This window comes from Oculina patagonica, chromosome 8 (assembly GCF_052425735.1).
Source record: "Oculina patagonica isolate OP01 chromosome 8, crgOcupat, whole genome shotgun sequence".
In the NCBI taxonomy this organism is placed as follows: Eukaryota; Metazoa; Cnidaria; class Anthozoa; order Scleractinia; family Oculinidae; genus Oculina; species Oculina patagonica.
In genome coordinates this window covers 28129502-28142926 of record NC_135765.1, presented here as the reverse complement: position 1 = coordinate 28142926, position 13425 = coordinate 28129502, and the positions used below count along the sequence as shown (strand labels likewise).

Here is a 13425-nt window from a genome sequence, read left to right as displayed (position 1 = left end):
TTTTTAAAAAAACGTTACATTGAACTTATCACCCGTAGCATTTCGCTCTGTATGTGCAACATAAAACACCAAATGACATCTTCGCCATAACATTGGGTGAACTCAGCCGTAACTGCAGGTGACACGGGTTATGTCCTTTCATGACAGCTCTGATAATAAAACAACAATTAGAACAAATACTAGAACAATTTTAAAAAAAATGGCTGTCGTAGAATCTAAACCAAGGTCATTGCATCTATTCGACCAGAACGCGTTCAAGTAGCAGCCAATCAGAACTCGCAATAAAACCTGGCTTATAACGGGTGCAAAGCGCGGGAAATGTCAGGAACCCAATGCCATATGGCAGAAAAAACGTGCGTGTTTCGTTCTGATTGGTTAAACCATGTTGCACGTGATCCAATAACGGACGCGTTGAGTCTTTCACTGGCTTCTTGAAGAGTACGTGATTCTGCTGACCACTGTAACAAATTTGAATCAACAGTAGCAAATTTAAACCCAATAGTAAATAAAAAACTGTTTTACGTGTTGTGTCTACGCTCTCATGAACTGATTCACACGTTTCAGGACATCTGCATCTCAGCCGTGAAGGAGAAAGACATTGAAGCTAAGCTGAGCCAGGTTGTAGCAGAATGGAAGTCGCAAGCGTTTAGCTTTGCAGGATTTAAGAATCGCGGAGAGTTGCTACTGAAAGGAGGCGAAACAACTGAGATAATCTCGCTATTGGAAGACAGTCTTATGGTGCTGGGATCCCTGCTTAGCAATAGGTGATTTACCTGGTCAGATCAGATCACTTAGCCGATAGCTGATGTTTTCTATTTTATTATATCTTTTGGTTTGAGTTGGGCGTATGCAGTTGGTAGTAAAAGCGGGGGGAGGGGAAGATTCGCGATCAGGTTTTATGATAACTAAAACGGTCATTTCACTGACGTAAATACGAGAATCGGCCACAAAGCTACAGTTTATGGTAAACTAATAGCTCGATTCTCGCTTCACGGATCATTATCATGACAGATCACGGCTCACGGCTATTTAGCAGATCACGTTTGACGCCAACATAACATTTTAAGTCAAAGGATTAGTCAAAGTCACCGTTCATGAAAACACCCTTTCCAACCCTCGTTGTAAGCAATTTCGAAGAAATTTGATAGAAAATTTAAACTCAGCTGGTAAATAGCAGGCGAATTTCGCGTTGAAATTCAAATTTTAACTTGCTTGTTAAAGTCCAAGTTGTTTCCAGTGTTATCTCCATTACCACTTACTTTGGAGATTGACAAAGACCGCAAATATAGAACGTAACTTTATTTCATACCAACTCTTCAGTACTCTCTCTCAAGGAGGTAACAAATTAATCGTCTTTAAACTATTTTTTAGGTACAATGCACCATTCAAGAAGGACATTCAGGGCTGGGTTCAGAAGCTGTCCAACACGTCCGATATCATTGAGAACTGGATGATAGTACAAAACCTGTGGGTATACTTAGAAGCTGTGTTTGTAGGCGGCGACATCGCAAAACAGCTACCGCAAGTATGTGCACCGGCTAGAGTGCCACTGTATATTTTTGCAAATATAGTGTAAGGGCCTAATGCGGGGTGCACGGGCCCCCTTTTTGTTGAGAGAACTGTTCATATCCCCCCTTTGTAAGCAGCCAAAATGGTCGTACGGACATGATCGGTGTTTGTTAAATGGGTTATTTTGGCTTAATTCCTAACAAAAGAACGAACCGTCGATGATATGCCAGTAAAAGTTTAGTAGCCGAAAAAGCGTACCTAATCTGCGCAGAAAAACAAGTTTTTGTACTCTGTACTTACAGTGATGTTAGAGTTGCTATAATATCTACCGTAGCCTCTTTTTAGCGATAAGGCACTATCGTATGTTGCATTCTTATGAGCCGGTCTTATAAGCTTCTTCAATCGTGCAATTATATTATAGATATTACTTTGTTGACAGGAAGCCAAGCGATTTGCCAACATTGACAAGTCGTGGGTAAAGATCATGACTCGTGCACACGAGACACCCAACGTGGTCCAGTGCTGTGTGGGCGACGATACACTTGGTCAGCTGCTGCCTCACTTGCTGGAACAGCTGGAACTTTGTCAAAAATCTCTCACTGGGTATGTGCAGTTTACAGGCTTTCTTTAATTCCGTTCTTGCAGATTTCGTTTTTTTCCGTTGCTTCGAAAAAAGTATCCAGCAGTCCTCGGAAATATCAAATACCCGATTCCCATGGATTTCAAAGAAATTATTACCTCACCAAAAACTATCGGTGCATGACAGTAGCACCACATGTTGTGGCAAGGAATGTGTTAAACAGGGTTGCAACAAGTCAGTAAATGGGAAAAGTCAGGGAATTTGATTTTGGGTCTGGGAAAATTGGCGAAATTATAACACCGCTGATTTCATACAATTGGTGGCTTGAAGAAACATTTGAGGTAAATGTGATCTCAGCCATGTTTTTTTTTCTTGAAAGTGGAGGATGGAGACCGCTACTATATCTGACATTTTAATATATTTGGTAAGGTATTTCAGGAAAAAGTCAGAGAATTCTGAAAACTGATGTCTGTTTCAACCATGTTACAAGGTTTCCTTTATAGTTACGTTTTTACAGGTTTTGTTTCCGTAAAGCTTTGAAAAATGTATCCAAGAGCGCTAGGAAATAACAAATACTCGATTTTGGATTTCCAAAAAATATTACCCAACCAAAAACTATCTGTGCATGACAGTAGCACCACATGTTGTGGCAAGGAATGTGTAAAAATCCCGTACATAGGAAAAGAGTTCTGCAAAATACTAAAAAGCTTGTTGTTAAAACCAAATAAAAATTAACGTTTACGTTTTGTGCTTCCAAAAAAGTGAAAGTCCTATTGAAGTGACCCTTTGACGCCCAACAACTAAAGTGACCTTCAGAGTTATCTTGGGAATGGTACATCATTACTTTATAAGTTGTATTTTTGCATGTTTTGTTCTGATTATTTATCCACTGTTCTTGTGCAGGTATCTGGAAAAGAAACGGCTGGTGTTCCCTCGGTTCTTCTTTGTCTCTGACCCTGCTCTTCTGGAAATCTTAGGACAAGCCAGTGACTCACACACCATACAGGTTTGGTTTTTAAAGAAAGGATTATTAAATAAATATTTCCCAGGGGAAAACTAAGAGCGCGCGCATAACGAAGTGTGCCTTCTTCAAGAGGTATAAATATTTTCTCGAAACTGAAAGATTTCTTGGCATAAGGCACGTTTGAAATAATTCAAAAGTTTGTCAAAGAACTGTTAATTACGACATCCTTTTAGTCTAACTTGTTATGCTGTAAGCCATGATAACTCAAATGAGTTTGAAATTGTGCATTTTCGTTTTTCGTGTTCAGGCGCACTTGCTGAACGTGTTTGATAACGTGAAGAATGTGGCGTTTCACGAAAAGGATTATGACAGAATCCTGGCCATCATTTCATCAGAAGGAGAGACTGTACAGGTCAGGTTCTGGGTATAAAAGAGCTAGTATATGTACCTTACCCGTGTACCTTATTTGAACTGATGTTTTGCTTGAAGGGGTCCATAAGTAATTCACCTTGGTCATTGTTTTTTTGATCAGGTATAAGTAAAAGCAGTAGGGGATCCAGACCTTGAACTAAGGTGGGAGCCCTTTTCTGTGTGTGTACACCCAAATCATTCTCCAAATTGTGACCATTTTAGTCGCCATGGCGACTAGAATTTTGTAACTGGCGACTAAATTGTAGAACAGGTCACCATCCTGGGGACTACAAGAGGACTGCTCCGGAGCTTGAGCAGAGTATCATCAGTGAAAATCCCAATTAAAAACTGCTCTGTACGTTATAAATTCACTTTGAAAAAAACCCAAACAACAGGAAAAAAAGTTAACTTGAAGGGTTGACGGGGGGGGGGGGGGGGGAGTCATTAACAAAAAATGTCCTTTACCAAAAATAATTTAGGAGCCCCGGACCCCTCCCGCCAATGAAAAGTGGTAATATTCTACGCGTAGTCGACGAGTGACTTACCGTTTTCAAGGGAGCTTTATTAGTCAGAGTAGGTAGAGTAGGCACCTAGACGAACTTCTTCACCCAAAATAAAATAAAACCCGTCATTTTGAGTCTCAAAAACTCTATCTTCTCATTGATATCACCATTACTGTAATAACGAGCTAGAAATCTCTATCTATCTCAATCATTACTTACATTTGTTATCTGTTATCTATAAACAGCTGGAGACAGCAGTTATGGCGAAAGGTAACGTGGAGGTGTGGTTAGGGGACCTGCTCAATCAAGCTATGAACTCGCTTCATGCTGTCATAAGAGATGCCTATCACGCTATTAACGACGGCGGCTTTAATCTCATGAATTTCCTGGGACAGTTCGCATCACAGGTACTCCTTTTTTAATTACTGGTACTCGTGTTACCATTGAAACACTGTTTAAAGGTTTCATTTCTCTGAGTTTGGTTCAATTGCCTGTAACAAAATTCCTTGTTTTTTGGTGTATTCAGAACGATGATATCACTTGCTGATTCTGTGAAGTGCTTTAAGAATTGCTCATTTATTAAGTGACGTAATATTTACTCGTTCATCCTAGACATTGCTACTTCTCATTGATTGCTATTGCGCGACCTGCTATTCGTTGGGTGACTTGTTTTAACTCCTTCATTTCGTGACGTGCTTTTACTCATTCGTTGCGTTCCTGACTATTATTCCTTCCTTGTGTGACCAGCATCCGTTTCCTGACTTGTTATTACTCCTTCGTTTTGTCACATGCATTAGCTCATTCATTGCGTGACATGCTATTACTCATTCATCGCGTGATTCTCTGTTACTTGCTCGTTCTGTGTCATTTTATGATTCGTTCTTTACGTGACGTTCTATTACCTATCGGCAGGTTGGATTGCTGGGAATTCAGATGATCTGGACCCGGGATGCTGAAGAAGCGCTTAAAAACGCGCGATCTGACAGAAAGGTCATGGCATCAACGAACCAGAAGTTCTTAAATCTGTTGAACTCGCTGATTGAAGTCACCACTCAGGAGTTGACCAAAATGGAAAGGACTAAATTCGAGACTTTTGTCACCATTCACGTTCATCAGAGAGATATATTTGACGATTTGGTAGGTTCACGGGGTTTGTTTGAATCGGTAAAATTATCTTGTATCTAATGTTTTACCAATTTGAAGTTATTAAGGTAAAAAGTGAGAAATGGTAGCAAATTAATGTTTATAAGAAAAACAAAAAAATTTGAGAAAAAGGGAGGAAAAGAAAGCGACGGATAAGCCGAGCGTGGCCTTGTGTTGTGTTCTTTGGCAGAGACGTGACTGCTTCTATCCACCCAGGAGTATTAGTTGCGGATCTAGGGGGAGACATGGGGCATCCGGTGCCCCCACCTTATTTTTAGGCCAAATGGAGGCCTGTATGGCCGAGAAAAATTATTCTCGAGAGTGGGCCCCCTCTCATTGCAGGTTCTTGATGATCGGCCCCCCACTTACTGAAGGTCTGGATCCGCTACTGAGTATGAATGGGTACCGGCAGACTATAGGGCAACCTGACAAAATGTTGATGGACTAGCATCTTGTCCAGGAGTAAACAAATACAGTAAAAACCCGCGTATAAGAACAAGTGGATTGAACACCCAGGCCTGATTTGAATAAGTACATTATATAGAACATTCAGCCTGAAAATGAAAGTGTTCTGAAAATCGGTCACTTCTGCACTGTCCACCCCAAACAGTACAGTTTCTTGATTATCAATTTTATTAAAACAGGTGTGCATATATTTATTTCATCTTTGGTGCCTAGTATGTCCTTATTTTACTTTTTTAAGAACACTAAGAACACTTACAGGCTGATGCGATATACCCTTAGACCAAATCAGCCTGAACTGCAAAATAGGTGTTCTTATACGCGGGTACTGTAGTGCTAGTCGCTTCATACGGCAGAAACGGGAGATATTCGTAGCGCGAGCCTTAATAGGCAATAATGCTCGAAAGTGAAGTATGTTTACAATGGTAGTGCATATCTGTTTTTGTTCTCTTGCAGGTCAAGATGCACATACGGTCAGTGACGGACTTTGAGTGGCTCAAGCAGTCTCGTTTCTACTTCAAAGAGGATATTGATGACTGTATTATATCCATCACGGATGTGGACTTCAGCTATCAGAACGAGTTCCTGGGCTGTACAGACAGACTGGTTATCACTCCTCTTACCGACAGATGTTATATAACACTTGCTCAGGCACTGGGCATGTCAATGGGAGGTGCACCCGCTGGACCTGCTGGCACTGGCAAGACTGGTAAGCCGCATAAGCAATATTGGTTTGCTTAGAGCAGTTTTAAATTGAGTGTTGTGAAACCAAAACCGAAGTAATCACTCTGGCCAATCACAAAGGACACAGACAATTCAGTGAACCAATCAAAACTCGAAGCAAATGCATTATACTGGCGCGGAAAAACGTGCGTGAGCGAGTCAAAATTGTTTTTTTTTACTTCTGATTGGTTGAGAAAGTGGCGCGAGACTTTTAAACTAATCACTAAGTATAGTAATGCAAAACCAATGCAAATAACTTTCATTTCTCAAGTGAAAACTGCTCTATATTGTAAACTTGTTTATGGCAATTTTGCGCACATTACTGTGGCTTTTCTAGGTGTTTTAAACCTATCAGATTAACATGACACATCAAACTATACTGAAAGTGGGAATATCACTAAGGGTTTTGTTCATTTTGGTGTTATTGGCCAAGACAGTCTCAGAATGCCTTAATCTCCACCCTGAAGTATACGCTGGAACCAGGAGCTTGCTGGGGGCAATTTGATAAAATGTTGGTTGTTAACCTACGGGCATCCCATCAAAGGGAGGAAGGCATGTTCTTAGTTGCTTCCTGCTACGACAACTGATAGCTAAGCATCCTCAAACAAAGGCTTTTCAAACGTTTTATCTTCATTTCATGCAACTGTTTAACATTGTTTGCCTCATTTTAGAAACAACCAAGGACATGGGCAAGGCTCTTGGAAAATACGTGGTTGTATTCAACTGCTCAGATCAGATGGACTTCAGAGGACTTGGGAGGATTTACAAAGGTAGAAACAATGGTTGTAACAAAATTATTGAACAAAAATTAAACAATACAAAATTGGATACTCAATATTACTACAAGCATTTTGATTTTCTCAGCTCAACAGCTTTGTACTTCTTTTCTAGGTTTAGCGCAATCTGGAAGTTGGGGTTGTTTTGACGAGTTCAATCGTATTGAGCTGCCTGTATTATCAGTTGCCGCCCAACAAATCTACATCGTGCTAACAGCAAAGAAGGACCGTAAGAAACAGTTTGTGTTCAGTGATGGAGATGTGGTGGATCTTAATCCGGAATTTGGTATCTTTCTGACCATGGTAAGTAATCGGCTGAGTACTTCGTAATGGCGTCACAATATAGCTCTTGGTAACTTTAATATGATCTTGTGTTGTAGAATCCGGGATATGCAGGCCGTCAGGAGTTACCGGAAAATCTCAAAGTCCAGTTCCGCACGGTAGCCATGATGGTTCCGGACAGACAGGTTGTTATCATGGTGTTCTGTTCCTTATTGGCTGTTATGTTCTTATATGAAGTTCTCGCTATATTTAACGGAACACCGTTGTCTGTTACAGATCATCATGCGAGTGAAACTTGCCAGTTGCGGTTTTATAGAAAATGTCATCCTGGCTCAAAAGTTCTTCACACTGTACAAACTGTGCGAGGAACAGCTCAGTAAACAGGTCAGTCTTTTGACATCCTTTAATTTTCTGTTGTGGTAGATAATTGTTTTGGAACCCACGTCTCATACCCTCTCTCCCCTTCCTTCTTGCACTTCCTGTTCATTGCAACAATCTTTCCCTACCTCATCTTAGTAAAAGCATCAATGCTTGCGCTGCTGACGTCTTCTGAGAAATCTTCCCGTCTCGCGATAGGATTTCCCATGCCCGCTCTCCTCCTCTCCCTCTCACGCCTGAAAATGCCATAATGATTAGTCAAGACGTCCAATTTTTACACTTGCCAGCCGTCGTAAATAGCTCTCGTTAATTTTTCTGATTATAAATCTCTAGGTTCATTATGACTTTGGTTTGAGAAATATCTTATCAGTTTTGCGTACACTGGGAGCTGCGAAACGAGCCAACCCGCAAGACAGCGAGAGTACAACTGTCATGAGAGTACTACGAGATATGAACCTCTCCAAACTGGTGAGAAACTGCTTTACATAAATAAATATCATTTGCTGTTGAGTTCCAAAGTTAAACTATGCTTTTCTCTTGCGTTCTCAGGTTGATGAGGATGAGCCTCTTTTCCTGAGCTTGATCAATGATTTGTTCCCTGGAATAGTCCTGGACAAGGCAGGCTACCCTGAGCTGGAGTCCATGATCCAGAAACACGTTGAAGAAGCTGGACTTATCTTTCATCCTCCTTGGATACTCAAGTTGATCCAGGTATTCTGGGCCCTTCTTTGACGCATCTCACATGATTGCTGGCGTTAAACTAAGGATAACGTGCTTTTACCTATCAAGATAGGCCTTAGCGAGAACGTGCTGGACTGAAGGCATTTGTGTGTGAATTGTCTCAGTCCAGGCATTATATATATCTGAGTTGATACATAAATTGTCTTGGCTAATTCCACATTCTGTTTGCACTTTCAAATCGCTTTAGCAATCTTCGCATACCGTAAATTATCTAATAAAGGGCCGGGGCGTCTATTAAATTTAAGGGGTCCTAGGAGAGGCGTTAAATAGATATGAGGCGTTTATTAGAGCGAGGCGTTTATTTCACACAAACTAAAACAACGTCTACAAAACAAATAAGACACAAAGTTTGACAGCGCGGAGTAAGACAGAAAACAGAGTTTGTGAATAGGAGTCTGATCTATTCTGCGCTAATGCAAAGCTATCGATGTTTTCATCGACATCTGGGTCAACCATGTTGGTATCGTTGGCCTCTTCGATGTTCTAATCAAGCAAGAAACTAAATAAATTACGTGATTTTACTCTAAGGAGCGTTACCTTTACACCTTAGGGGGCGTTTATTAGATACGAGGCGTTTATTTGAAAGTGGGCGTTTACTAGATCATTTACGGTAATATATATCTGAGTTGATACATAAATCGTCTTTGCTAATTCCACATTCTGTTTGCATCCAGGCACTTTCAAATCGCTTTAGCAATCTTCGCATACCTTAAATTATCCAATAAACGTTCGGGTCGTCTAAGATACCAAATTCGGGTCCTAGGAGGGGCGTTAATTAGATATGAGGCGTTTATTAGAAAGAGGCGTTTATTTCACTTTAACTGTAACAACGTCAACGAAACAAGTAAGACGGGTATTTGCTCCTGGAGTAAGAGAGAAAACAGAGTTGGTGAGTAGGAGACTTATGAAGCCTGGGGATGTCGTTCATAGTTCGATATTGATGTCTTCATGGTCATCTCGGCATCTTGGCATCGTTGGTCTCTTTGATGTCCGAGTCAAGCAAGAAACTAAATAAATTGCGTTATTTTACTCTATGGGGGTGTTTCCTCCGTTTTCGAGGCAATTCTTGGAGGGGGCGTCTATTAGACACGGGGCGTTTATAAGTGGGGGGGGCGTCTAATACAAACTTAACACCTTAGACGGAGGGTTTATTAGATACGAGGCGTTTCTTTGAGAGTGGGCGTTTATTAGATCATTTACGGTGATACACCTGTCTTTTTAATCCATTCCAGTTGTATGAAACTCAGCGTGTTCGTCACGGGATGATGACCCTGGGTCCCAGTGGAGCGGGCAAAACAGTGTGTATTAACATTCTCATGAAGGCCATGGGTGACTGCGGTGCTCCTCATCGAGAGATGCGCATGAATCCAAAAGCCATCACTGCGCCGCAGATGTTTGGCAGGCTTGATGTGGCCACCAATGACTGGACAGATGGTATATTCTCCACTCTCTGGCGTAAGACTCTCAAAGCAAAGAAAGGTTTGTGTTAAGCTGCTCTCCATGCGTTCACAGAATCGCACATCATTGTCAGTTGAACACTTAAATTAACTGTAATAACTGTTACTGTTGACTTGTTGTATTTTAATATCATAGGTCAACAACAACAGCTATTACAGTGATATCAAACATGTCGCACGAAATGGAGGTGAAACACGTGTACATCAAAATAATGTTCCCAGCTACTTTACGTATGCCATTTCTTATCTCGCTAGTCTCAAGACATGCTAGTATTTTAAGAAAAAAAGAGCCTTTCGGATAGACATGGGAGAAACTGAATAAGTTGTTGTGAACTCTGTCTCAATGTTTTACTTTATTGTCTCAGTGCAGTTAGTGTCTATAATCGAACCTTCGCCAACAGATTATAGATATACTAGTTATGCAACGCTTTCGAGTGGTTTACTATGGAATATCCCACGAGTCACTTGTATTTTCTCGGTATACACACGAGCCTTTAGGCGAGTGTGTATACGAAGAAAATACAAGTGACAAGTGGGATATTCCATAGTATACCACGAGAAAGTGTTGTGTAACTATTTTATACCATGCCATAGAAAATACGCTTACTAAATTTCATCGAGAATAAGATCGCAGCACACGATGGGAAGGTTGGGTTGAATACCGTCGAATATACAACGGCTTTCCTGTATTCTGATTGGCTGTATTTTCTATGGCATGGTATAAATATAGATATAGAAACTTTATTAACGTGTCAAATAACCACTTAGCTCGGGAAACCCCATACTAATTTGGGGACACGAAATGAATAGATTCTAAAAGACAAAAAAATATGTAAAACTATGTAAAATATCAAGTAACAATATTAAAAATTCTAATCCTCATAATACTTATCTACTAATCTAATCAAAGATCTCTTCGAGATATCGACTTTTTTTTGCATGAAGTTAGTATGAGTAGAAGGTTTACTACGATTTCCAGTTGAGTGAGACGCGAACAAAGTTTGGTGACGAAGTTTCAACATAACAACGGCATTGTTGTCAAGGGCAAACTTCTCTGTTACCATTGGTAACAAATTTGCGTTTGTAACTGTCTTGCTCGACAATCTCGATGCTTAAATAAATACAAACACTACAAATATCGTCAGCAACACTTTATTACGCTTTCAAATAAAAAAATATATACACAGAGACAACGATAAAGGAAACAAATAACGAAATATATTATGCCTTAGCTGTTTTATATCGATGGCAACAGATCTGTGTAGAGAGTTGACGTTATGTTCAACGTGCGTCATTTTACCTTCCTCGTTAGAGTTACTGTTCAACTGAAATTTTATCGTTTTCCAACTCCAGGGATTTTCTAGCAGCTTTAAGAATTCCTTCAGCTTTAAATAATATATCTTTCTCAAGTGCAAAATGAATAATTCGCGAACTGAAATGAAGAACATTTGGCGCTTCGTAAAGCTGACAAAAGCTAACACCATTTCTGATCGAAATTTCAAAAAATTAGCCAATCAAAAAATTGCTCAATTAAAACTGACGCCATCTTGGATCGAAATTAGCCAATCAAAAAATTGCCCTGTTTCCCGAGAGATCCTCCTTGTATAAAAGAACAATGGCGGTCAGTACCTGTAACGACAAGTTACCAATGGAAACAGAGAAGTTTGCCCTTGACAACAATGCCGTTGTTACGTTGAAACTTCGTCACCAAACTTTGTTCGCGTCTCACTCAACTGGAAATCGTAGTATCCTGGGCATTGTTGTTCGAAAATATCATGGAAGAATTCAAACGTCTTTCAGTTCAAGCATTTTTTTTTATTTTTGCGGAGGAAATGCTGTATTTGTTAGTCGCGACGGCTGGGACTCATATACTTTGGCTTGGTTAAAAATGGTAAACTTTGACGTTTGCCTTTAATCCAAATAGTTGTTTCCTTTCGAGTTAGAAAGATTTCTACTTGGCTTAAGGTGATTCCACGGTATTGCATTGCGCATCCTTTCTGCGCATAAGTTTTCGCGTCATTTAGCGCGTGCACGAGCGCGCGCGCACACAGAACACTACGAGATTCCCTTCAGGCTAAGCTCGGTATGGAAATAAATGGTCATTTTCTCTTAAACGAGCACGGTGACCCCTATTTTTTAATGCACTAATTTAAATGTCATACTGTTGTCTACAATATATTGCGATTTTAAAAAAAGTTTAAAATTCTACATTGAGATCTTTTAATTTTAATGCCGTAAAAAACACGTTTTTAGGTAGTGCCGTTAACGTGCGCACGAAGCAAAATCATAAATTTCTTTCCTTATCTTAATTTCTGTACAATAAGAATAGTTTTTAATATAAGATCAAAGTGTATTTTGTTGAACTAGACTAGTTCTTTAATGCAAAAATGTTTTTTCTGGAAACAATAGCGATACCCATTTGGATTACTAGGGTTCCTAATATATACCTCGCGGGTCGTACATTTGCTATAATGCCCATCCATTTTACACAAAAACTAGCGCGGTGACTCCCATTTTTTATTTCATTTTTTTAATGCTCATAACATAATTGTAACCTGTACCAAGTTTCAGAAAATTTTTAATACTCCTTCTATTTCAGTGGAATCACCTTAATGCAGGGTTCTCGATAAAGGTTACGCACGACATAATTACCTTTTGTCTCGTCACGCAATCTTAACCCCACATTGAGAAGTAAATTTTCGTTTGGATATTACCAAAAGCCGCTTCTCCTCGCGTTATTCTTTACCTTACGGCTTCACATGCCATTTCTAACGACGACATTTCCAGTAAAACAGTTGCTGTTTATTTTTCTAATGGCGATGCATTATTTTCTGAATACATTCTTCATATATACCCACACCCCCGGCCCACACCGAAAAGAAATCCCTTGAATTGAGAACGCGAATAAATGATTATTTACTCGTGTTTAGCGTGACTATCGCAATAGATTGTCGCGAAAACAAATCCTTTAGGTTGAATATTAGCGCCGCTTTACTCGTGTTTAGCGTGACTAACGCAATAGATTGTCGCGAAAACAAATCCTTTAGGTTATGAGTAGAAGGTTTATCCTGGGCATTGTTGTTCGAACATATCATGGAAGAATTCAAACGCTTTAGACTGTGAAAGACTTAAACGTTGCCTTCATGGGCTGAACCACTCACATTCTCGACTAGTTGTGTCATATCTCATTTGAGATACTCACGCATAAAAATAATTGTTATATAACATTTATACATGTGACAAGTCACGTTTTTAACACGAGATCGCAAGTGTTGACGCAATACTAATGAGAGACCCTTTCATCACCCACAGCGGAATATGTGACAGGTCACGTCTTTAACACGAGATCGCAAGTGTTGACGCAATACTAGTAAGAGACCCTTTCATCACCCACAGCGGAAAGAAATCCCTTGAGAAATTAAAACAGTCCCTTGAGAAATTAAAAAAGTCCCTTGAGAGTTAACAAGAATGTTCCAAATTTTGCCCAACATAACTG

At 39.9% G+C, this 13425-nt stretch overlaps 1 protein-coding gene across 1 annotated transcript in view; it reads left to right on the top strand.

Annotated features, from left to right (window-relative positions):
* LOC144662313 (dynein axonemal heavy chain 8-like) overlaps positions 1-13425 on the top strand; it is a 79660-nt gene that overhangs the window by 28330 nt on the left and 37905 nt on the right. The window contains exons 29-43 of the mRNA XM_078523098.1: positions 565-764; positions 1372-1525; positions 1949-2112; positions 2993-3095; positions 3361-3465; positions 4213-4374; positions 4880-5104; positions 6029-6281; positions 6967-7065; positions 7187-7374; positions 7452-7538; positions 7630-7737; positions 8065-8199; positions 8281-8442; positions 9705-9951. Coding sequence (XP_078379224.1) covers positions 565-764; positions 1372-1525; positions 1949-2112; positions 2993-3095; positions 3361-3465; positions 4213-4374; positions 4880-5104; positions 6029-6281; positions 6967-7065; positions 7187-7374; positions 7452-7538; positions 7630-7737; positions 8065-8199; positions 8281-8442; positions 9705-9951 — 2392 coding nt within the window. The remainder of the gene's footprint in view (positions 1-564; positions 765-1371; positions 1526-1948; positions 2113-2992; positions 3096-3360; positions 3466-4212; positions 4375-4879; positions 5105-6028; positions 6282-6966; positions 7066-7186; positions 7375-7451; positions 7539-7629; positions 7738-8064; positions 8200-8280; positions 8443-9704; positions 9952-13425) is intronic.